Here is a 26809-nt window from a genome sequence, read left to right as displayed (position 1 = left end):
TCAGAAGAATCCTTCATATTGCAGCCTGTAATTGTTCTAATGTTGACACATTAGGGCATTAAAGTCTCAAGTGTGATCCGAGCAAATGAAAACATAAAATAGAGGTCTGCATGGGACTGTTTTAATAATCTCGCTCCCGCTTGATTTTATTCCCCACCTAACCGCTCCCACTGTATATTTAGTCTTTGTTCACCCGCTGCCCGCTTAGAATAATTTTCTTCCCGACCTGACTGTTCCCGCTAAATTTAGATCTGGTTTCCAAAATCTCAGGTTTAAATTGGGTAATACCAAAAGTGAGAGATAACAGATTAAACTGTAGGTTGTGCAAGGATTGTAGGCTAAATGTCAGTTTTGTTTGCCCCTTTGTCATGAGACATGAGAGCCGCCTTATCGCATCGCGCTAAGGGTCGTTTTTTTTTCCATTTGCATCTATGACGCATGAAAAAGACTCCCATACATCAGTCTTGCCTGATGTGGGTTTCCTAACAGTAAACTGACCATTTTCTAATGCAAGCTGAATGTCCTTCAGGGACAGCGCATCTTCAATTTGCTCTGCCATGGTAAAGCTAGGTCTAAGGACCGTTAGGCAGATGATGTGTGCACAGACAAAAAAAAAGCATGTCCCGAAATAGCGTTGGGACTCTGGAACACTTTTTTGTTAGACCTCCTGCTCTAGTTCAAATTACAGCAGAGTTATCGACTGTCGGGTCCCACAGCTCCCACGGTACAGCCGGAGGAATGTAGACCTCTAACATGAAATTGTGTTGTGGTTAATGTGTGAGAGAGAGACAGTGTCTGAGTCTTTGACATATTGAGAATGTTGTTCAGGCTCAGACCTTCATTTAGGTATATGTTTATTCTGCATTGTGTTGGATTTGTTTAATAAAAGGGTTTACATTATATTTCTTTTATTGGATAAATAAATAATAAAAAAAGAATGCTTAGAATTTCTGAATTTCCCATGTATTTCCAATGGATGCTCATTTTTGGGCACACAGAGTAAATTACATAATTTCCTTTTTTTTAACCTACTTTGTTGAATCTAGTTCTCTTTTTTATGCATTAACATTGCAAACTTACCAAAACTAGCCAAAATATTAAGTTTAAACTATTTAAAAAAATGTAAACTAGAAGATTTTGCCTCCACAAACAGTTCTTAAAGGGTGTATTCACATTAGACTATACAAACCATGCTCATTCCTGGTTAGTTTGACAAATCGTGCCTACGATGCGACATAACTCTTAAGGGATGTTTCATATGAATTATAACTCAACCTTATTTTTCAATGAACACGAACTGTCATAGTTTATTAAAGACGCAAACCCCTCACTTCACATCAGCTGCACCTTCAGCAAACCTAATATACAGTATGCAGCACGAGGACTTTTAGGAAAGTTTATAAGCGTCAAAAGTGGTGGATCTGTTCAGTAAAAGATTTGATTGTATGTCACCACATCACAAATGACTTAAAATTATACACAACATTATAACTAGAGCCATCTCCGCTATGCTGAGCAAGAGCGCTTCTCTTTTTAACTGAACAATCACATCATTAATGACGTCATTGGCACGGAAGATAAAATGCCATGTGAGTTCGGGCCGCCGGAGAGAGGGGAGGGAGAGAATCATGCTTGGCACGGTTCTATGCAACTGTGCCTATTGTGAGTACACCCTAAGATGCTTTGGGGTTAAACAGTCAATAAGAGACAATTAAGAGCAAAGAACTATGAATTAGAGGTTGGAAGAAACATTGATTTGTCCATTGTGATTCTGAATTTTAGTGGTTCTGAATAATTTCTCAAAAGTTTAGAACGGATTCTGTATTAAAATTAGGGTTGGGTACCGAAACCCGATGCCATTATAGCACCGGTACCTTTGTAACCAGCATGTACCGGATCAAATCACCATATGAATTTCCAAATCCTTACAAGCTAGCTGTTATTAACCCTATTACTAAGAAACCACAACTGGACCCCAGCAACTTAGCTAATTATAGGCCTATTGCAAATCTTCTATTTATGTCTAAAATACTAGAAAAAGCTGTTACTACTCAATTATGCTCCTTTCTGCAGACAAACAACGTTTTTGAAGTTTTTCAGTGTTTCAATAACCAATAATCTGCTCCTAGCTGCTGACCAAGGGTGCATCTCGCTATTAGTTTTACTCGATCTTAGTGCAGCATTTGACACCATTGACCACAGCATCCTCATAAACCGCTTAAAGTCTACAGGTGTCCAGGGACAGGCTCAACAATGGTTTAACTCATACTTAGCTAACCGTTACCAGTTTGTGAATATTAAAGGACAGCCTTCACAAGTCAGCCCAGTAAAGTATGGGGTGCCTCAAGGATCAGTTTTAGGCCCTTTGCTGTTTACAATTTACATGCTACCCCTGGGAGACATTATTAGAAGACATGGGATCAGCTTTCACTGCTATACAGATGATGCTCAATTATATATTTCAACTAAACCTGACGAGATGTCTAAACTGTCCAAGCTAACTGAGTGTATTAAAGATGTTAAAGACTGGATGACCAACAATTTTCTTCTCTTAAACTCAGACAAAACAGAATTATTACTTTTTGGGCCTAAATCCTGTACACAGCAGATCTCACAACTCAATCTACAATTAGAGAGATACAAAGTTAGCGTTAGCTCTACTATAAAAGATCTAGGTGTCATATTAGACAGAAATTTAACTTTTGAAAATCATATATCCCATGTCACAAAAACTGCTTTCTTTCATCTGAGAAATATTGTTAAGTTACGAAGTATGCTATCCATCTCAGATGCAGAAAAGCTAGTCCATGCTTTTATGACTTCTAGGCTGGACTACTGTAATACACTGTTTGCTGGCTGCCCAGCATCCATTAACAAACTTCAATTAGTACAAAATGCAGCTGCCAGAGTTCTTTCCAGGTCTAGAAAATTTGATCACATCACTGTAATTTTATCCTCCTTACAATGGCTGCCTGTTAAGTTTCGTATTGAATTTAAAATATTGCTTCTTATATATAAAGCTTTAAGTAATTTAGCTCCTGTTTATCTAACCAATCTTCTGTCTCGCTACAATCCAACTCGCTCTTTTAAATCTCAAAACTCAGGGCTTCTGGTAGTACCTAGAATAGCAAAGTCGAGTAAAGGAGGTAGAGCCTTCTCATTTATGGCTCCTAAACTCTGGAATAGCCTTCCTGATAACGTCCGAGGCTCAGACACACTCTCTGAGTTCAAAACTAGATTAAAGACCTATCTGTTTAGTAAAGCATACACACTCAGACTATGCAGAGTCACTGATTCGATCCAAGACCAGCGACGAGATGATCCCAGGGTTTCCACATCCTGCTGTGGTGGTCATGGAGGAGTGGAGAGCAGATTCCAGCCTCCGCCGCTGAGACCACGTCAAGATGTTTGGCCAGCGGAGAAATTAAAATGGCCGTGCTCAACTGAGTCTGGTTTCTCTCAAGGTTTTTTTTTTCTTCACTTTCGCCAATTAGTGAAGTTGTTTTTCCCTCTCTGCTGTCGCTTCTAGCTTGCATGGTTTGGAATCGGTAGAGCTACGCATCGTTGGATTTGCTCTTCAGTGTTTGGATTTTTCAGTCACGCTCATGTAAGTCATGTTCAACTCGTTAAGTTTTGCCTTCATTCATTTTTGATTTCCGTCTTCAACACATGATTTCTTTACACATTTACACAACACATTTTTAAAAATAATAGTTTAACTAACTAATTTCTAATATTTACTTTTTTTATCTTCCCCATGATGACAGTCAGTGCATAACATTTTCTAGTTATTGATAACATTTTACCCCCTAGTTTCACTGGTCTAGAACCACCACTGTCTGTAACATGTAAGACAGGATCATGAAAGGAACATTCAAAAAGCAACTCATGTAAACACCTTGATTATATTAATATCTTATTCAGATTAGGGCAAATCATTAGATTACTGATAACCATGTAAACATAGTCACAAGCCCCAACCCTAGAAAAAAAGAGTCCAGAATTTTGATTACAGCCTTTCCACAGGTTAGTAGCAAGCTAATGTAATTTCATAATGCAAATCTTAAATTCATGCTAACCAACAAATGATAAAAGGTAATATATTAATGTAATTCAAATATATAAAATATGGATTGATGTTTACTTTAAACTTAAATTATATTGTTCTATTGATTTTTTTTTTAAAGATTTTGTCAAGTAAAAGATTTTTCTAGAGTCATCCACCATAATTTTGTGGCTCAAAAGTATCAGTTCAGGCACCGTTTTGGCACCGGTACCGTTTTAAAAGTAGCACCGGTATCGAAATAACCCCAAACCATACCCAACCCTAATTAAAATTAGATTGTAACTATGCAAGTCTGTGTGGGCGCAAGCTAGAAACAGAATAATAATAATATAACAATAATGATTATAATGATCATAATAATAATAACAATAATCATAATAATAATGAGAACTGACAAATGCTTTCGAATTCAATTCGTTTGGACAAAGATGGATGAACGAAAGACTTTTAATGACTTTTCATCCATTGTGAGAGCAATATAAACTCTTTAAATACAGAAGTGTACTTTTTGAAAAGGTATTGCCCCTGGGACAGCTCTTTTTCCATTTATTTAACCGAGTATGCTAAATATTTATTTAAAAAAAAAACATTCCCAAAATTTCAGTGAAACCGTCATTTGTACCTCTATAGCACAGTTGTCCAACTCAGTTCCTGGAGGGTCGCAGCTCTGCACAGTTTAATTCCAATCCTAATTAAACCCACCTGATCAAAATAATTAAGTCATTTAGGCTTGTTTGAAACCAACAGGTAAGTGTGTTGAAGCAGTGGCCCTCCAGGAGTTTGACACACCTGTCATAGAGTATTATTTGTGAGTGTGCTGGTACCTGTAAAGGTGTCGTTGATCTGCTGTGTGATGTCAGAGGTGCTGCTGCTGCGGGGCAGAGGACTGTCCCCATCCCCCATCTCACATTCCGACAGCTGACACTCTTCCACATCTACAGGACATACACATACACACACTTCATCTCAGTCTTCAGGAATAGCACAGGCCATAGAAAAAACTTCTGCTGATTGAACAACTTTATACTAAATGGAAAACAGCACATGCAGTAAACCTGATTCAATAACAAAAGCTTCTTACAGGCAGTTCTGAGAGCATGAGTGGAAAATAAATTTTTAATATTCAAATGTTGATGGAGAATGCAAAAAAAAAGTTGATTAAAGAGCCCTGGGTGTTGAAAAAAGTAATGATTTAGATGTAATATTACCTCAATCACAATTTTGACTCTAGAATTGTAAGGGAATTTTGCATTTCTAAGATAAACCTTTTAATATTATTATTATTATTATTATTATTATTATTATTATTATTATTGATATTATTATTATTATTTTAAAAAACTTAAAATGAAACAAATCACATTAAGGCCCAATACCAATTATATTTTTGTACCCCTACCCCTTCAAACAGAGTGTGAAGGGGAAGGGCTTCAAAATGTACCCCTAATAAATGGGACAGCACTACAGCACCTGCGCACGTCATCATATGTCATTGCAATCTCTTCTTATAATCATAATAGCTACGTTACTTTTTGGTATTTATCTTCAGGAAACCACTGAATATATGTATCATGTTATCATAACAATCTAATGTGGCAATAAGATCATAACTGTACTGTGCATTTACACCATGGTCATATTCGTTTATGTAAACACAAGAAAACAACATTAACATTATAGCAGACACTATAAAAAGCTCATTCCCAGCCACTAGACTTTTCTGACAGGGTATTCGTGTGTCATCGAGTGTCAGAATATTGTGGGACTGCTGTACAGGAGTTATTATTATGCAATATTGATAGCAATTTTTTTTTTTTACGTTTTTTTAACGTATGACAGTAAAACATGAACGCGGTTATGAATGTATTAAAACGTTTCTTTGTCATAAAAATTCGTAATAATGACAAAAAAAAAACTAATTTGTGCATCCCGAGTGTGGTCCCGAAAAATCTCTCTTTTGTGGCGCCTTCAAGATAAAGAGAATTGGGACACCCCTTCCCCTTCACGTGGGAAGGGCTAAGGCAGAGGTGACCAACCCTGTTCCTGCAGATCGACCTTCCTGCTATTTTCAGTTGCAACCTATATCAAACACACCTGCCTGTAATTATCAAGTGCTGTTCAGGTCCTAATTAATTGGTTCAGGTGTGTTTGATCTGGGTTGGAGCTGAACATTGCAGGAAGGTCGATCTCCAGGGACAGGGTTGAGCACCACTGGGCTAAGGGGTAGAATTGGGATTGGGTCTAAGTTATCATACAGACAAGTAATATACATTTTGTCTTAATTAATTTAATTTACGGACTTCCGATATACTTATTTTTGACTGTCTCCACTTTCTGAGATTTAGCTTAAATCATCATAAATAATTGAAAAAAAGACCAATTTGTACTTTCTTTAAGCTGAAGAAACATTTGCATAAACACCCATTTTCTGTAATATTTGTAATTTCAGTAATAACAAAATACATTTTGTGTCTGTCTCTAGAGTCTGGCCAACTTTTACATCCTTAAAAATTTTAAAATGTTAAAATATGAAAAAAATATGTTGAAAAAGTATGTAGCTTGCGCAAAGTAATATAAATTCCTCTGGCGGGAAACTCTGGAGGGCGTTGAGGCATGTCATTTATTCTTCTCTCACTAATTTGTTTAAAATGTTTAGGATTAACCAAAAGTAGTAAATGTAATAACCAATTTCTCTGAGTAAAAAAACAAACATTCTGTTTTAGACATGCCGTGTGGTATCTAGTTTGAGGTTATCATCTTTAGCTAAAGTACAAAATGTCAACTCAGTTATTGTCAATTCTGTTAGTTTTTAAAGGATAAATTACCAACAAATTAAACAACAATTAGTAACAGAATCAAATGTTCACATTTAAGCCTTATTTTACATGACTACTGAGTTTAGTTTATTGTAAATTATGCATCTGTGGTATATCAAACAAGTTTAAAAGGGACCTATTATGAACCTTTTTATAAGATAAGAATAAAATATAGATATAACTTATAAAGTATTTGATGATAACTGTGATAACTTTGATCCAAATTGTGTCTCTTTAGGCCCCATCCCATTTATATTTTTGTACCCCTACACCTTCCCCTTGAAACAGAGTGTGAAGGGAAAGGGCTTCACATTTTACTTGTCATGGGACACCACTACAACACTTGCACATGTCATCATATGTCATTGCAAGCTTGTACTTCCTATGAGATCTACGATGGCGACTGCTGTAGTTATTCCGGTTATTGCGTTATTATTTGGTATTTATCTTCAGGAAACCACTGAAGGCAACGAAATCATGTTATCATAACAATCCAGACCAATATGGCTGTCACTGGCCCATGAATATTAAACACTGTAAATGAACACTGTCATAACATTATTTATCAATATGTGGACATTTTTAGGATTCTTGGAAGCTATGAAGATTAAAAGAATGCAATACAGGAACTAGGTTAGGACTATTGTTATTGTTTACATCCCTCAAAATGGTCTATAATGTGGCAATAAGATCGTAACTGTACTGTGCATTTACATATTCATCTATGTAAACACACAAACACAACATAAACATTATAGCAGACACTGTAAAAAGGTTATTCCCAGCAATTAGACTTTTTTGACAGGGTATTCGAGTGTCATCGAGTGATATTTTAAATTTTTTTATTAAGCATGACAGTAAAACACGAACACGGTTATGAATGTATTAAAACATATGCTTAGGAAATTTTCTTACCCCTTGGTTTTGAGTGTGGTCCTGAAAAATATTTGTATCTAGCCCTTACTCTTAGCCCTACACCTTCAAGCTAAATATAATTGGGACACAAGTAGGGGGTAGGGCTTTGAGGTAGAATTGGGATTGGGCTTTAAAGTGTGAATGAACGTCGCCTCGTTGTTCCATCCCAAAGAGGAAAGAAATCACTTTCCCGAACTCTCACATTCAATCTGCCCAGTTGGTGGAATGAACTCCCTAACTACATCAGAACAGCAGAGTCACTCTCTCTCTCTCTCTCTCTCAAAAAAAAAAATAAAAAATAAAAATTTTTTTTTTACTAATGCTTTGCTTCTTAGACTTTTACACACCTGAAACTTGTCTATAGCACTTGTTCACTGCTGCTCTTATAGTTGTGTAAATTGCTTCCTTGTCCTCATTTGTAAGTCGCTTTGGATAAAAGCGTCTGCTAAATGACTAAATGTAAATGTAAATGTAAATGTTAAAGGGTACCTAGGTTACCCCTTTTTCCAGATTTAATATAAGCCTTTTGTGTCCCCAGAATGTGTCTGTAAAGTTTCAGCTCAAAACACCCATCAGATTATTTATTATAGCTGTCTGAAGATTCTGTTTTATAGCTGGTAAAAGCTTGTTGCTGTTTTTTTGTACTGGGCCTTTAAGGCTAGTCCTCCCCGCCCACCGTTCCCACGTGCCTGTCAGCATGCCTCAATCGCCGCACTTGGCTGCCTCAGGAAGCAGATCTCACGTAGCATTTGTGAGAAATACTACAGTAAGAACCTTAACAATGACTATTTGATGCAGTTTTTGTGGAGTTGCAACGTTGAGTCACACACAATGTCGTTACAAAGTTCACGCACACACACACACACACACACACACATAGCGTGGACACACACACAAACACAAACACACACACACACACAAACGCACGCACGCACGCACGCACGCACGCACGCACACACGCACACACGCACACACACACACAGTGCTTTGCACTCTTTTTGCACACAACTGTGATGGTTAATATCCACTGCTGTATGGATACGTGTTATGTTAATGTGCAAAATAAACCCAATTTAACGTCCACAAACCGGGATTGAAGGGTCTTCTTTTATAATTGTTCTGACACGCGGCCGTGCTGATGAAGTAAAGCTAAGCTAAATCGCTGTAATTCATCACACATGCACTGTTTTAAAACATTTTAAACTTGTAAAACTTACTCTTGATCACATTTGATGATGATTGATGATCCTAGCAAACTGAACAGACCTTTTATTCCCGGTTGCTTTGCGCAAGTCCTGTCTTGTTGGTATTATTATACGCGTTACTAAGGAGACATGTTAATACGCAACTGTCAATCAATATTGGTGAGCGGGGGTACAGCACTCCTATGTCAAGTTGCTGTCAGTCTCAAAACCGATTGGTCGGTTGTTAAATTTGAAAAAAAAAGGACTGGGTGTGTGTATATCACCTCAATATGATGGTTTATACACTATACCTACACATATGTCTGTCCAAACAGCTTGAAATGTAGATTTTTCACCATAGGTGCCCTTTAAATTAAAAAACTGCAGTGGCAGACAGCTGCTTCTCACTCAGGGCTGTCTATGCCAATGAGTTAGAAATTGTCACTAATAGGAGGACTTCCCTCATTTGATGACATGTACAAAGGTAGAATGTCAATGTAATCATAAAATGTGATCATAAAAAAATTTAATTAATTAATTTTTACCATTGGAGGTTGGCTAAATTCGCACACTGTTGCCACACAACTCAGTGTTTAAAGTGATTTTTGCATAATCGGTCCCCTTTAAAGAAAATAAATGGGAAAAGCTTGAAATGTACCTGCAATTCTAAAACATGCTATACTTTGCACAAACATAACATTTGTAACTTATTGTTGCCAGAGTTATATATGAAAAAATGTGCGTATTTGGATTTTCTTTTGCCAGTTCTGCCATCTTTGAAATCAGGACTAGCCATAAAAAATATAAAAACATAAACACTTGTCACCTGGTTCTGAAAATAATTATTAATATCTGTTTTTTTTTTTATCACAAATGCACATCATATTTTGTGAAAAACTAGAAGTATATGTTTATAAAGTCTTACAAGAAGTCTCAAATGCAAGGAAATAGTAAAACAACATGCATTATCTGATTTTTCTTGGCTAAACAAAATAGAAAACAGGAAAAGAAAGCTGTGGAAGAGGAAACAGGAAGTTACCTGAGAGTCTGTGAGAGCAGTGAGAGTTGTGAGAGATGCCAGGTAAGAAAGAGCTGACAGTGTGGAGCAGCATGGGCACACTCTTAGTGGCCGGCAAAGCCTCACAAAGATGCACACAGTTGCTGATAGACTGACTTCGCTTTGCTGCCCACAGAAGCAGGGAAGCAGAGAGCAGGAGACAGAAAGAGACAGACACACACAGAGAGAGAGAGAGAGAGAGAGAGAGAGACAGGCAAAAAGAATCAGTCACATTCTGTAATGTGGTCATAGAGCCACATAATACACTGTATTAAAGGCCAAGTGTGCCAGCAAACAGACCACAGTGCAAAGCAAACATTGCGCATTATTGGCAGATGTATTTTTGTAGGCCAAAATCCAGAGCATTTTATCAGGGGTGTTTGTGGGTCAAGTTGGAGCACTCACTCTGGTCCCCCGGGCTCTTCACTGGTTGGGAAAAATCCAAATTGAACAAAAACAATCCATTACAATTGGCTTAAGATTGGCAAGCAAAATTCAGAACATTGCAACCTGCAGAACCTGGCAACTTTAATAAAAAAAAAAAAAAAAAAAAGCAATTACTGATCTCACAAATCTTTTTTGCAGTACACGGATGCAATATAATCACAGCAAGAAGGTCTCTGGTTTGAGTCCTGGCTGGGTCAGTTGGCATTTCTGTGTGGAGTTTCCTCCCGGTGCTCCGGTTTCCCCCACAGTCCAAAGATATGCGATTTAATTGAATTGGTTAAACTAAATTGTCTGTAGTGTATGCGTATGTACATGTATATCCTGGATAGCTTGGTTGGGGGTTGAGCATTGGGCTAACGACCCACCATGTAAAAAAAAACTGGATGTTACGAAACACCAACGTGGTGCGGCTAAATATCAACTTTGATATAAACAACCCAGGGAGTAAGTAAGTAAGGTATTGGTTATTGTCTTTACTTAGATGTTTTAGTTCAGCTTACTTGATCATTTTAAGGCAATCAGTTTGCTAATATTTACCTAGTAATGTGAACACTAATAAGTTAACACAACTAATTATTTCGAGTCAACGGTACTGAGGTTTACTTTATTAAGAAGTTATAAATACAAACTGTTTTAAGTTAGTTGCAACAATTTCAAAAAATCTTTTTTCACATTGTCATTATGGGGTATTGTGTGTAGAATTTTGAGGAAATAAATGAATATAATCCATTTTGGAATAAGGCTGTAACATAAAAAAGTGGAAAAAGTGAAGTGCTATGAATACTTTCCGGATGCACTGTATGTGGCGGGGCCAGTGAAAATTTTGGCCGGGCAAGTTAAAATCTGACTCGATTGGGCCAGTAGAAACAAATCATTAGCACTGAACCCTGCACTGTCACACAAACTATCTTGATCTCTTTTTTTTTCACAAAATACAAGATCAACGTAAATTCCACACATTCATGGCAAACACATTACTCCCTCCATGCCATTTGTGCTGTCAGCTGACAATTTGCCTCAGTTCATGAGTTTGCATTGACATTGTATGTACTTTGCTCATGTGAATGCTTAATACCATTGGTAAGTTTTACTTAAAATATTTTATTTGAAAGCATTTTATTTGACTGTTCAAAATGTTTTTGTGTAATTCATTAATGTATTTACAATTTTAAATACTAGCTAGAAGCAAGGACTTCTGTTCTCCTGAGGAAGTGTAATAATGGCAGTCTGACTTGAGTAAACTGAATACACAAACTTTTACCTCAGTGGAAATTAGAAAATAATTAAAGCACAATGCGTCTTCTTCAGGAGTAAGCTGTACGCTTTACTGCTTAAAGCCGTACTACACCTAGTGTGATATTCAGAGGTGGATGTTTTGTTGAAGAGGTTGTTGAAACTCAGCCAACGTATGAACAATAGTAACAGTGGATGTCAACAAAAACTCAGACTAAATAAAAGTATAGATTCTGCTCGGCGCCTCCATGAAAGCATCACATCAAAGCCCGTCCTGAATTAATCCTGTAAGTGTTTGTTCTGTAAAGAGCATTTTCACCAAGCGCTTGGTATTTTTAAGCTGAAGTCAAACAGAGGACGGACTTTGAGGATTTCGAACCGTCCTCTCTTTGATACTCAATCCCCGAGCAGGGAATAAGAAGGACATTATTTCAAGTTTGCTCTGCCAGCTCTGATAAGACAAAATATTAGCATTGTGTGGTGCTTTTTTTTTGGCCACTCCATGTCACGTCTGGAGAAGAGCTGTGAAAGCGGAGGGCTTTATTATTCCCTCTACCGCATGCTTTAATTACCGCCTTTTCTTTCTAGATTACATCGCTTTCGCCGAGTTACCTATTTATGCATATTAATGAGCATTAATTACGCTCTTAATGAAACTATCAAAAACGGGCAGGCAGTTTGATGAGGCGGCTCTCCTAACGAGGAGGGGAGGACGGCGGGCCCGTTTGAAGATCAATGTAGGAGAAATCCAATTAGGCGAAAGAAAAGAGGAGAATTTAAAGCTACGGCGTTTCATGTGCACACACACACACGCGCACACGGATGTTTCGGCGGTGGCCTGTGTGAGAGCCATCCTTCAGTCTCAAACACATCTGCTCCAAACTCAACAAGCTCTCCACCATAAAGAGATACAATCATCTCCGAACCAGGAGAGAGCCAATGGGAAATGTGTGCGAGGACACAACGGAACAGAAAATTCATCTTGAAGAGAGAGAGTTGCACTCTTATCAGAGGTTGAATTATTTAGTCAATGCCTATGTGCATTTTATAGTCTAGGATCTAAATTGTCCTCCAATTCGGTCCTAGTGTAGTTGCTTGTCCAGTAGAATCTTTATGAGCCTTTTATTTTCTATTATTCACTATTATTAAAACATTCAATCAAATCAAGATGTGACCCATTACCACATGTTGTAAGTTGTAAGGGTGTTAGGGTTGGGCGATGTCGACCAATTTGGCATCGTACAATGTCTAATGTGAGACATTGCGATGGACGATGGCATCGTCGTCTTGGGCGGCGGTGAATTAACAAATTAATTATTTGTAGCCTACCGTTTCAACTACCTGACCCGCATGGTCTTTGTTTTACCCATAACCAAATCATAAATAAAGATAAGTTACACACAAATTAACACCTGTCCGCCGGACTCTGGCATAAATAGGCAGAGTGATCTGTGTCGTTATAATAGCATCGACAAACATGGTTGGTAAAAAAGGTGCACAACCAACAATATCTGAGGTTTTTGATTACAAGCGTGAAAGCAAAAGATTAAAGCAGTGTACTGACGCTGTGACACATTACCTGATGGATTCAAAAGAATGAAGAGACATTAGATAGAGACTTAAATATCACGTTTATCAACTATAGTGAGACACGATCCAGCGATACATCTGTGATAAACTGTCTTACGTGCACTGCTCTCTGGGGTTTTTGTGCTCAAAGCACCCACTGACTGCTAGAGCTCAGATGTGCGCATATGCTTCAGCGCATGCCAGAGCGTGTGTGTGTGTGTGTGTGCGCGTGTGTGTGTGTGTGTGTGTGTGTGTGTGTGTGTGTGTGTGTGTGTGTGTGTGTGTGTGTGTGTGAAAAGAGCAGGTAGAGTGTGACGGGCTAGGAGACTCGATCTGTATTCGAGGTCCTTTGTCTGTATTTACATTCACCCACTGGCAGCCAAAATTCACGCCTTACACGAATATGAAGTGTGTATGCACTCTGATTACTTCTATATTGTTGATTAGCTGCTGGGCATTTCACTCTGTCTCGCGCTGAAGGCTGTCAGTGCCGACCAATTGCAACAGGCTGTCATCAGTACAATCAGCGCAGATTAGCTTCACGCTAAGGAGTGGTTTGGGAACAAATGAATCGCTGAACGAATCATATGGGAGTCGCTGGGATAATTAGGTAAAAATAAATGCATATTATAAGACCATGAAAGTGTTGTTGGATCTATTTCATGTATAATAGGGGCTCTTTAAACATCTGAGATGGGCCTGGATCTAACCTTTCTGCCTGACGTTGTTGCGAGCTTTCTCTACCGCTGGAGTTCCAGTGGTTGTGGCGCTGCGGAACCTCATGGGCTCCTGAGCGCCAACCTGATCTCCAGAGTTCTTCCAGCTCAAGGAGAAAGACCGTCCCGCTTCTGAGACCTTGTGAGGATCTGGCATCACTCCTGAAAAACACAGACACAATATATACCGGTACTGTTATAATCCGTCTCTGATTCAAACACTTACTGTTTATTTAATGAGTTGAATGTTTACAGAAATCCAAGGCTGTCACTACATGCTTTGAACTTCTATTCATGAGATATATACAAGATATTAAATTATAAAATGTACAGTATGAGAATAAAAATATAAGGAATTAAAAGGATTATGAAACCAACCCCTTTTAGTTCAAGTCTGCCTCAAAATAAAAATGAAAAAAATCACAATTTAAATGGGTGTGAAAAGCTAGGTGTAACTGGCCAAATAGAGTAGAAAATAGTAGGGGAAGCAATTGGCATCTATCATTGGCTCATACCAACCATACCAACTACTTCAAAGTAATTTTATGTTACATTTAATTATTAACAATAATCGTGATTCCATTGAAAATATAACTGCAAATTAATATTATTACAAATATTTATTTATTCATTTTCATTAGGCCTAGTCCCTTTATCAGAATCAGAATCAGAAAGAGCTTTATTGCCAGGTATGTTCACACATACGAGGAATTTGTTTTCGTGACAGAGCTTCTACAGTGCAACAGGATTACAGAGACAGGACAAAAAACAGATAATAAATATATTTAAAAAAATAGAAGTAAGTAGTGAGTGCAAATATACAGATTGACAAGTGTATGTACGTGTTTATTACTATATACAATGTTATATGTGCAGCTGTTATGTGCAAATTGGCATGTAAAGTGTGTTGTTAAATAAGTGTATATGTGTATAAAAGTGTATGGCAAGTAGTGATGTTGGTTCCACAATTATTATCATCAAGTGTTCATGAGATGGATTGCCTGAGGGAAGAAACTGTTTCTGTGTCGGGCTGTTCTGGTGCGCAGTGCTCTAAAGCGTCGACCAGAAGGTAAAAGTTCAAAGAGGCAGTGTGCTGGGGTGTGAGGGGTCCAGAGTGATTTTGGCAGCCCTCCTGCTCACTCTGGATAAGTATTCTTCATGGATTTATTCTTCAGGGGTCGCCACAGTGGAATGAACCGCATTCTTAGCATTCTCGCTGGACTCCCAGAGTTCATCAAGACTCTTTGGATTCATCTTTAATGCCTCCTCCTTCATCTTACCCCAGACACACTCAATAATGCTCATGTCTGGTGAGTGGGGTGGCCAATCCTGGAGAAATCACCACTTTCAGGAACTGTGATGTGGAGGCTGAAGTATGAGAAGGAGCGCTATCCTGTTGAAGAATTTGCCCTGTGCTTTGTAATGTAATGGGCAGCACAAATGTCTTGATACCTCAGGCTGTTGATGTTGCCTTTCACTCTGCAGATTACTCACATATCCCAATACTGAATGTAACCCCAAACCATGATTTTTCCTTCAACAAACTTGACTGATTCTGTGAGAATCTTGAGTCCATGTCGGTTCCAACAGGTTTTCTGCAGTATTTGTGATGATTTGGATGGAGTTCAACAGATGATTCATCTGAAATCTCTACCTTCTGTCACTTTGCTAAATGATCTACTAGAAATCAAGTTATTATTTGTTGCTCTTCAGAATCAGAAATCAGAATCAGAATCAGAAAGAGCTTTATTGCCAGGTATGTTCACACATACGAGGAATTTGTTTTCGTGACAGAGCTTCTACAGTGCAACAGGATTACAGAGACAGGACAAAAAACAGATAATAAATATATTTTTTTTAAAATAGAAGTAAGTAGTGAAGAAGTAAGTAGTGACAACTAGGATCAACGATAAGACTTTTGTCAGGTAGTGTAGTTAGTAGTAAGCTAATCACTATGTAATTTATGCACAGGTTTAAATAGCTCTTACATCGAGTGTTGTGTTTATATTTATGACACACACACACACCTCTTCCACGCTGCTTCTTCTCCTTCTGCTCAGAGAGTTTGTCCAGCGGCAGGTTGTGAAGGTCCAGGCCGTAAACGTGACGAGCCAGGACCGCAGTGAGGGAGTCCATGATGCTAGCCCACTCGAATACCAGCTCCTCCCAGTGGCTGAGAGAGGACAGCACAGCCAGCAGCTCGTCCCACAGCTCCCGGGAGATGAACACAGTCAGGTTGGCCCGCACCCACGCCACAAAGATCGTCTGTACACAACGGCAGATACAGAAATCAAACACAGATGACCACCACATCAACACATATCAAAACCAACTCCATAACAGCTTACTTTAGCACAAAATGCTAACCTCAAACCAGATACCACATGACAGGTCTAAAGGACAATTGTGTGCATTTTCATCATACTATTGTTTTTGAAAAGAGAGATTGAATGAAATATCACAATAACAGAGTATGCACATAACTAATCTACTATTGGTGTATCTTAAACATTTTGCTTAAATTAATGAGAGAAGGATAATGCATGGTTTCCGCTACATTAATTCTTCCATGGCGGGGCGCCATACCAAAATTCATCCCGCCACGGCTACATTACAGCTTCTCATTCAAAACAGTCAGCCGTTTTTTTTTTAATAGCGGGTTATAATCGCACCAAAACGTATTAAAAGGTAAGTGAATTATAACAGCGTGAACTTTTCTGTAATCGTAGTACTGCTGTGCGTTATTTGTTTAACCCTTTAAGCTGACGTGCTGACTGACTGACTGACAGGTGCGTGATGCGTGAGGCCAGCAAACACGACGTAGCCTTCAGTTATCATGAACACAGTTTCCAAAATTATATTTCATTTATAGTTAAAGGTCTATGGTTCTGGATAAAACGACTTTATCTTGCTGGAGTTTATAACCGCTTCACGTAATGTTCAGGACGCATTAATGCCGCTCTTTAGGTCTATTGGAGACATTCACAAATATTCCTAGCAAATCTAATAAATGTTGGAGACATACTCGTTACATAAACACGCTAAATCATACTTCAGCAGCGTTTATTTACAGAGATTTGCATGCTCGTATTACATGAGTGCAATCTCGACTTGTAATACTGCGCTAACGACATTTGTCAATGAAATAACGCCATAAATAGTTGGTAAATCTGCATAAAAGGTCCAACAGTGTCTGTCCACACAGCTGAAAAAAATCCAAGAGGAAACACTGTAATGTAATGACATGAAGCAAGTCACATGATTTTTCTGTCGGTGCTTTACAAATGTTTATTCCTTTATAAACTGGTTTATGTAACAAAGATAACCGGACTGTAGATACAGACACAATATCTTTTTTTTTTTTTTTTTTTACTGAAATGACAAACAATACAGAAAATAGATTTTCATGCAAATGTTTATTTAACTAAGTGGAGTAAACACCAACAAATATGAAAATTAGACTCAATTATTTCATGATAATTAAGGTGGAGACAATATTTTCAAGATAATTATATATATATATATATACCAAACATAAAACACATTACACAAACCACCTTAAATTAAAAATACATAAATCTGTGCAAGTAAGTGGTGGTTCATTCCACTGTGGTAACCCCTGATAAACCAGGGAGAAAGCAGAAGGAAGATGAATGAATGAACTCTGTCAAGTAAGTGCATTAATAAATAACATTAAAACTGACATTAATTAAATCTTAACAATATGTTGTCATTTCTGATAATAAGGATTCAGATTTTAATGTAAGTATTGTAAACATTGCAAACTAAGCTTGATTCAAACAATGTAGCGTAAAAACATTGTGAAACATCAATTGTCCATTGTCCATTAATATAAAAAGATTATCAGGCATATAGGTATTATGAAGTAATATAAATAATGTATAGTTTTATATATTATATTTATCTTTTAAAAAAATAGCCTAAATTAGCAAATAAAAAACAAGGTGGGCCTACTGGGCAAAAGGGGGATGTCTCTCTGACAATTTTAGAAGCTGTCATTCATTCATCCTCACCATACTCAAGGTCTTGGTCTCTTTTTCATCTCTTGTTTATCCTCATTGCATCCAAGCGGGATAAAAGAACGGAATTTTAACTTCGTTTTTTGTGAAATGGAGTTGCCGTTTAATGTATAGTAAATCGGACTTGGAAAGTAACGTCGCTGCGCAAAAAAACATTATGAATGCATGCTACACTTCCGACCGTACAGTGTTTTTTCTTTTTTTATAATACAGAGAGTTTTGAGGTACGGGACATTTTCATTTACCATTCGCTGACAGTTGGACAGGCTCATCCAGTTCATCAAACTCCATCTTTTAAAATCTTAATTGGAAGCGGAATAAAACAGTCTCCTCATAAAAGCCAGCGTATCAGCGCGCTGCTAAAGTGAAAACATATGATTCGATTTGCGTCTCTGATTGGTTCTTGGGATATAGCGGCTTTTGCCAACAAACAAACAAATTTCTAAACAGGTTGATGCTGCAATTTAGATGATCTGAAGCAAAAATATGTGTTGAACATGTACTCTGTGCCTAAAGCATTCGCTCAATGTCATTAGCTCAATATTGGCGGAGGTGGCGTTTAGCAGCTTTTGCATCTGAATATATATGCTATTTCCCCCATTGTACTGTTATACAATAACTTACCTAATTAACCTAGTTAAGCCTTTAAATGTCACTTTAAGCTGAACACTAGTATCTTGAAAAATATCTAGTAAAATATTCCGTACTGTCAACATGGCGAAGCAAAAATAAATCAGTCATTAGAAATTAGTAGGGGTGTGATGAGACGCTTTTTGTGATGAGATTATTTTTACGCAACTTTTAAGAATCTAATAGTCTAATATACAGGATATATGATCTCTTCCATAAGGATATTTTTATGTAATTTGAGGAGTTACATTTAAAGCATAATATCCCTAAAAACTATTTCTTTAAATATCAATAGATTTTTAAAGAAACTTTGTTCATACAGTACTAGACATGGCAGTCTTTCCTTTTTTTCCAGAATTGCTCTGATTTTTGGATAGATTGTTTCTTAGGAATACTGAAGTTAAGCACTTTATTTCCAAATTTTACTCCATGATAAACCAGTAAAAAGCAGACAATCTGATTTCATTGCAGAAGACATGCAGTAAGAACTTAAAATGTGACAATGATGAAAATGTGTGGGATGATAATATCAGACTACCCTTGAATATTTCAACCTGTAAAAGATTTAAAGAATTGCAATTAATATTGTACATAGAACTTATATATCCCCAAATAAATATAGTAAAATAAATAACACCGTTTCACCTCAATGTCCAAAAGGCAATAATAGTATCAGCAAGTTCTTTCATTGTCTTTGGGAATGTCCTTTGATTGCTGATTTTTGGAATGATGTTTGTGACAAACTGTCCATAGTACATAAACAGAAGGTTACAGCCTCCACATTAATGAGCTTACTAGGTGTCGAACTCCTTTCCACAAATTGAAAAAAAAAAAGTTTGGAATTTCATTTTTACATTTTTCATCAGTTTCACTTTCATTCAGCAACATTTCATGGCCCTGTGACTAGCTACTGGACGCGAGTATGAAGTAAGGACTAATAGGAGAATGTTGTTTTAATGGAATTTGATGCCACACTGAATGAAAAAAAAACTTCCGTTAATTTTCCAGACAGCATAAATGTATGTTCAGTGATGATGAAGGCGTGTGTCTCAAGTCTCCAGAAGTTTACTGTGTGTGTGCTATAGGCAAGGGCCGGTATAAGATTTTGACGGTATGATAACCTTGGATAAAAATATCATGGTTTCACGGTATTGTGATTACTGCTCTAAAATAGATTCTTTTTAAATATCTGGGTAAAAAACAAAAACTTTTGAGAAACATTTAAAATATTTTGAAGCAGTAAACATGTCAGGCAAAATAATTCAAATGAATTATTGACTTCTGCTGTCTTTATTAGTTTCAAAAACAGATTGTTTTACAATTTAAAACGACATCTTTGGATATATTTTCTGCTGGGGATGCTGTTGTTCTAAAAAAAGTAAATAACAAATCTTACACATACCTTAGGAATGGTATTGCAGAAAATTTTGTTGTTTTTAAAACCTTGACTTTTCCAAACCACGGTATACCTTGAAAACGGTTATCGTCCCATGCCTAGTGTGCTACACAACAGTAATTGTTTGATAACGGTGTTTACATGTACTGCACGCCAGTAAAGCAACAAAAACAGGAATACTCCACATGTCTTAACTCCATTTGTGTTTACGATGACTATGGCTTTCAGCATTTCTAAAGGCCTATTCCATTACGTGGTTATGAACCATGGTTAATGTGTGTGGCACCAGTTGTACCCTCTGTTGAAATTTTTTTTTAAAAAGTCACACCCATCAGGTGTCCTGCCTCCAATCCTTCAATGCTAATTTCACCCTTACGCTCCATTATAACTTTTCACCTCAATGAGTAATCTCGTTGCAATTTAATCTTACGAGATCTCATCACACTCCTAGAAATTAGTCATTAAAACTATTATATTTAGATTTGTGTTAAAAATTTTCAAATTTACCCACAATTCCACAATCACCCATATCCTCAAAAAGACATTTTACAATAAGATGTATGTCTGCACCATGTCTACTGATGATGATACAACCAGTCTTTTAAAATGATCTAACAGCAGCTGTTGCTGACAGTTTATTTCAATTTAGTGGATTTAGTGTCTCGTGTAGCAAATCCAATGACAGAAGTGGCAACAATTCTGTTTGACCAATCAGTATTTGTAATGTTTACACATCGGCACAGCCTCAATTGAGGTCATACTGCATTGTAAAGGTACCATGTACTGTCTTTAATGAAAAAGAGAAATGAGTGCTCACTTTGAAGAGGATGCTGGCTAGGCTGTGGGCGAACGTGTCTTTCCTTTGGTTCTCTTGCGGTCTCTTCATCACTGCTTCCGTGATCCTCAGCAACACCTGCAGCAACTGCTCCCTGAAACACCCACAGTTGAGGTCAAAAAATGTTTTACAGAGTACGCTGAATGTTTCTGAGAGCTAGTAAACCAGCGGAGTAGAGCACATGGACTCAGTGTGGACTGACCAGGTTTGCCGGTTCATGCTTTGCTCCATAATGATGTGGCGGTAGACGCTGAGCACAGCTCTGCACACCTCCAGCTGATTCTCCAGCAGTTTGGGCACATCCTGACATGGCTCCAACAGAAACACGTTCGCAGAATTTGTCAGAAACACCTGCCAAAACACCAACATAATGTTTCATTACAGTGTTCTCTGAAAGCATTTGAGAGTTTCCTTGGCTGTGTTTTGGATCATTGTTTTGCTGAAATGTCCACCCTAGTTTAATCTTCTTCATCCTTATAATGTAGATGTTGGAGTGAAGCAGTTGATATTAATTTACAATGCCAAAAGGCAGAGGGTTGCTGAATAACTACTGAGGGATTTCAGATACTGTCTGAGCTTTCACTGCCTTTCTACAGCTCACTTTCTTCATGTGTTCAATACATTGCATATCTTTGCATATATGGATTTCTTTGGTTGTTACCAACATCAAGTGAAAATTGGTGATGTGTTCAGTACTTATTTTCACCACTGTACAGTATATTACTTGTTATAATACCAAATAATCGTATTTTCTTAACGTCTATCTACCTCACCCCAAACCTAAACCCATTCCTCACAGTAATTGTAATTATACAGAGTATTGTTCATATTATTAATTAAATTACCCATTACATTTCATTCATGCCTACCCCAACCCTAAACGCAACCCTAACAGTAATGTAAAAACAGTAATTATACTACTAATATAGTACTATTCGTATTATTCATTAAATTACCTGCATTTTATTCATTTGTGTCAAATTACTTAACACGGCTCCTAAAAAACTTAGCGACAAAAAATCCTCTGCATAAAAAAAAAAACGGAAAAAAACTAGCAAGCACTAGTGATTTGTTGCTTATTCCTGTTGCACTGAACCACATGGAACTGTGACCCTAAAACTGAGGTATGGACCAAACTGACTTCTATGTTTTTTTACACCCCTAGTTGATATTGTATGTGAACATCTCTTGACTCATTAGCTCCGCTCTCAACACACCTGCAGGCTGTATCCAGAATGAATCGAAAACTATTTTACTAATCTTATAAAACTAAAGACTTCACAGAGATATGAAGAATGCAAGGTAATACTTTATTTGCTGGTCCATTTGAGTATTAGTAGATTGTCTGCTTAATATCGGTTGATACTGCTCCTTCAACAGACATTTAACTGGCTATAAGAAACTTTGTAAGTACATGTTAACTTACACTAACCCCAACAGAACAGTCTACTTATAATCTATTGATAATTTGTTGGCATGTAGATGCAATGAAACTTAAATTCAACAAACGGACAGTGGCGGATTTAGGCATGGGCAATATGTGCGATCTTGCTGGGGGCGGCACAAGGGAGACGATGCAAAAAAAAAAAAAATGCCTCAGTAAGCCTTGATAGATACAATTTACTTTATGCAATTGTACTCATTTAGAGTGGTTATCTCAGAATAAAGATGTTAGGGGCCAATCACATTTGCCGTCTTTTGCATACACAAGTTTGTTATTCTCTATGTGCAACAGAAACAATGCTGGTGAAAGCAAACTGGCGCATGTGCGCAGAAAACCATTCCTGCACGCCACACATGCTGCTCCTGCCCTTGTTTACATGCACGGCGATAAAATATGCGCTGCTCATGCACTGTGAAACCGGAGTAAACTCCTTTTCTGTTACTTTTATGAAACAAGGTGTCGACACGCAGTGAGTTTTGCAAGTTAACAAAACTGAATCTTATAATATGATGATGATCTTATTTTGACTAAGCATGGCTATGAAGCAGAAAGAAGGGATAGAGTCAGCTAGAGGTAAGACTTAACATCAGTGGTGGAGAGTACTGAAAAATCATACTTAAGCAAAGTACCATTACTTGCCTAAAAATGTAGTGCAAATAGAGTAAAAGTATCTGTTGTAAATATTACTCAAAGTATGAGTAAAAAGTAGACCTTTCAAAAGTACTCAAGAGTAGTGAGTAGTGAGTATTACGCTGTAAAAAGCTGATGCATTTATTTGTAATTTGTATAATTGCCCAGCAGGCACACAACATCATAAGACGTTAATATTAGGTTAGATTTAGGTTGTGATGTCAGGTGACCAAAATTCATTGTCTAGCCAGCGTCTAAGGGTAATGTTACTTTAATGTCCAATAATGATGTCAAATGACGTTGATATTTGGTTGATTTTAGGTTATGATAGAGAGTGACCAAAATCCAACGTCAAGCCAACATCTTAAACCAAAGTCATATTGACGTCAAATACTGACATCAAATACTGACAACCAAAATCCCACATCTGATAGACGTCATAGTGGTAACATCCACACAATGTCAAGCTGTAACATCATTAGACGTTGATATTTGGTTGATTTTAGGTTGGACGTTGGACATTGACGTCAACCCAATTTTCATTTCCAAACAAAGTACAACTTCCCAACGATGTTGGGGTACAACGCCAATCTGACGTCATGTTGACGTCTTGTGCATGCTGGGTGTTTAAAGGCCATTTCAGCCTACATTAAACATCCGTCATCTTCTCATCAGTAACATGCATCTAAACAGTCTCTGGGTCAATGTGTGTAAAGATTTAGGACATCTTCTTGGACATTTTCAATGCTTCCAAACGGTTTACTGCAATTATAGATTACCCATGTCATGAGGTAGATCATTATGATGCAAATTACCTTCTGTGTGATTTGATTGGGCAGGAATTACAGGGCTGAATCTTCTAATCCCCATAGACAGGAAAAATAAAGTAGTGACTGCAGGTTGACGGCAGTGAATTAAAAGTACATTTTTTTTGTATTCTATAGAATTGTCATAATTAAAATTCATGCAAATGTTCCTTAAGTAATCTTAGCATTTTAATCCGGTTGTGTCTTTACATTGTTTTCCAGTTACTTTTAGGATTGTTTTCTGTATTTATTTAGAATAATAATTGTATAATAATAATATTAATAGTAATTTTATTTATAATAAATATAAATATTTTTAATGATCCCAATTCTGGTTTTGTCCATATTTTACCCAAAGTTTGGTCAAAACAACATTTTTTTTTTAGAATGTACATGTTTAACTAGATGGTTGAGGGGCATATGTGTGGTGATTCGCCCAGGGTGCCATTTAAGCTAGATCCGCAACTGCAAACAGACCATCAAAATAAACTGTGACTCAATGCAATTTTACTCAAGTCTAAAGGCCCATTCACAGCATGACTTTTATAAATTCCATGTATTTTTGTAATCATTATATACCACAGTATAACCAATTGTTTCCAAAATAGTCACTATTTTTTAAATAATCTTCTTAAAGAGGGCTTAACATCAAGCAGTGTGCTTCTCCACAGTGTCGTCTGTATCTTTAAATTGTGCAAGCCCTTTCATTTTCAATGGATTCTGACTGGCTATCAGCGTTTTATTGTTCATCAGCTGAAAAAAAATGCTGAAAACAATATCGTTCCTTTGTATTCTATTCTTTAATGCAGTGAATAATTTTTAGAACTACATCTTTATAGTTATCGTGCTTTGTGTGAATGAGCCTTCACATTAGACTGTCCAAAACTGGTTTGATCTAGACCAGTGGTCTTAAACTCAATTCCTGGAGGGCCACAGCTCTGCATAGTTTAGCTCCAACCACATCCAACTCACACGTGCTTAATAGTCTCTGGTAGTCTTTGAACACCTTGAATAGTTGAATCAGCTAAGTTTGATAGGGTTGGAGCAAAACTGTGCAGAGCTGCGGCCCTCCAGGAATTGAGTTCGAGAACTATGATCTAGACAGTATTTCCCCCTACAGTGTAAAAATGGTAAAGTTCACAAAGCATGTAAATGTGTGTAGGCAGACCTGTAGGGCAGACTGGATACCAGCCTTCACTTCAAGGTTGAGCTCCTCTGTCAGACAGCCTCTGCTGATGGCGCTGCTGAAGGAGTAAGTGCGCCCCCAGCTGGACGATCTCTTGTGTCCATGAGTCTCCAGGGCCTGAGGATTTTACACACGACAGGTTGGGAGGAGCTAGTGAATCAGCATGAACGGTATTTCTTGTCTGTGTGTGTAACTTGGATTAGATTGGAATCTCTTTATCGTGTCCAAGAGGCAATTCGGTTCAGAGCAATAGCCAACACAATACAAGACACAGTACAATACAGCATAAACACAATTCATAAGTATATAAGTACAATAAAGCATAACAGTTGACAGTGCTTTCCCCATCTGATGAAACGTACAAATGGAGAATATCTATTGACCTAGCACACTTAAAATAAGTGCATGGCAGGAGGCAAAACTAGTACCTGTACCTGTATGTGTGCACTGTCATTCTCTGTGACCAGCTGCTCTTCCTCTCCATCTTCCTCCTGGTTTGTGGTCTCAGGCTCAGCCATGAAAGCAGGCTTCTCCTGTAGAATCCACTTCCTGTACACCTTGATCACCTTGCGAGTGGCAGAAGCTTCACAGGATGGCAGCAGGAAAGCCTGCATGATCACACGAAAACAAATGATGCAAACATTCACACAACTGAAACAAGAATTTCTTTCCAATACTAAAACTATAGCTTTTGTTAATTCATGTAATGACCAGAATGAAATGATCTTCTTTTGGGTGTAGCAAAATTACTTTAAAAATATTATTTTATTGGGAAACTCTGGGAAGAGACTTTTCTTTATCCGTTTGACAGTTTGGAAACCCCTGCTATGTAAACAAATGTGAGATAAATGGAAGTTCCAGTTTGCTTTATTGCTAAAATGAGTTAAATTGTGCCATTTGTAACTGTTGCATTTGACTAGTAAGTCAACTGAGTTTTGGGGCTGACTTGCATTTGACTAGTAACTCAACTGAGTTTTGGGGCTGACTTCATACATTGAGCTGACTTTTATCCGGTTTCAACACTGCTAACTTGCTCTAGAACAGGTTTTATTTTGGGTTAGAGATCGCAAACCTACACTGGACCAATAAGCTGTTGAAAAAGTGAATGACAGATTTAATGAAATAAAGCCACTCTCAATCATTGAGCATTCATTTTGCTCAAAATAAAGCCTTTTACACTAAGACCATTTAACAAAACTGTTTTGCTAATAATGTATTTAAATTATATGCATTATATTTATTTATACTTGTTTTATATTTGAATATCATATATTATGTATTCAAATAGTTTTTAATTGACAGTTAACATTAATAATGGCTTTGCATTAAACATTAACATTTAAATATTCCCATTTAATTTTACTAAAACATATAGCTGTAAATCGGACAATACATCAGGTGAACCTACATTATCAAAACCAGTTCATTTACTTGCATTTAAGCGATAATATTTGCTTTAAGTTTCCTGACTGAATCAATATTTGCATACTTGCATTTAACTTTGAATACTTGTTAAACTTCTAAATAAACAATCAAATAAATAAATACAAATCATTAAATAATAATTTGTTCTTTAAAAAAAAAATAAATAAATATATATATATTTATATATATATATATATATATATATATATATATATATATATATATATATATATATACACGCACGCATGCACGCACGCACACACACACACACGCACACACACACACACACACACTAACTGTCCATGAAAATTTGTACATCAACACAATTCTAAGATTTTTGGATCTATACACCAACACAATGGATTTGAAATGAAACGAACAAGATGTGCTTTAACTGCAGACTGTCGGTTTTAA

The 26809-nt window shown here is 37.1% G+C and overlaps 1 protein-coding gene across 1 annotated transcript in view; it reads right to left on the bottom strand.

Moving 5' to 3' along the window:
* ralgapa2 (Ral GTPase activating protein catalytic subunit alpha 2) overlaps nt 1-26809 on the bottom strand; it is a 322593-nt gene that overhangs the window by 169518 nt on the left and 126266 nt on the right. The window contains 8 exon segments of the mRNA XM_056477537.1: nt 4891-5001; nt 10021-10164; nt 13998-14165; nt 16031-16268; nt 20887-20998; nt 21107-21255; nt 24953-25087; nt 25405-25578. Of these exon segments, the coding sequence (XP_056333512.1) occupies nt 4891-5001; nt 10021-10164; nt 13998-14165; nt 16031-16268; nt 20887-20998; nt 21107-21255; nt 24953-25087; nt 25405-25578 (1231 nt within the window).

This window comes from Danio aesculapii, chromosome 17, assembly GCF_903798145.1.
Source record: "Danio aesculapii chromosome 17, fDanAes4.1, whole genome shotgun sequence".
NCBI lineage: Eukaryota > Metazoa > Chordata > Actinopteri > Cypriniformes > Danionidae > Danio > Danio aesculapii.
The sequence above is the reverse complement of the archived record's forward strand: the minus strand, read 5'-3'. Positions and strand labels throughout refer to the sequence as shown.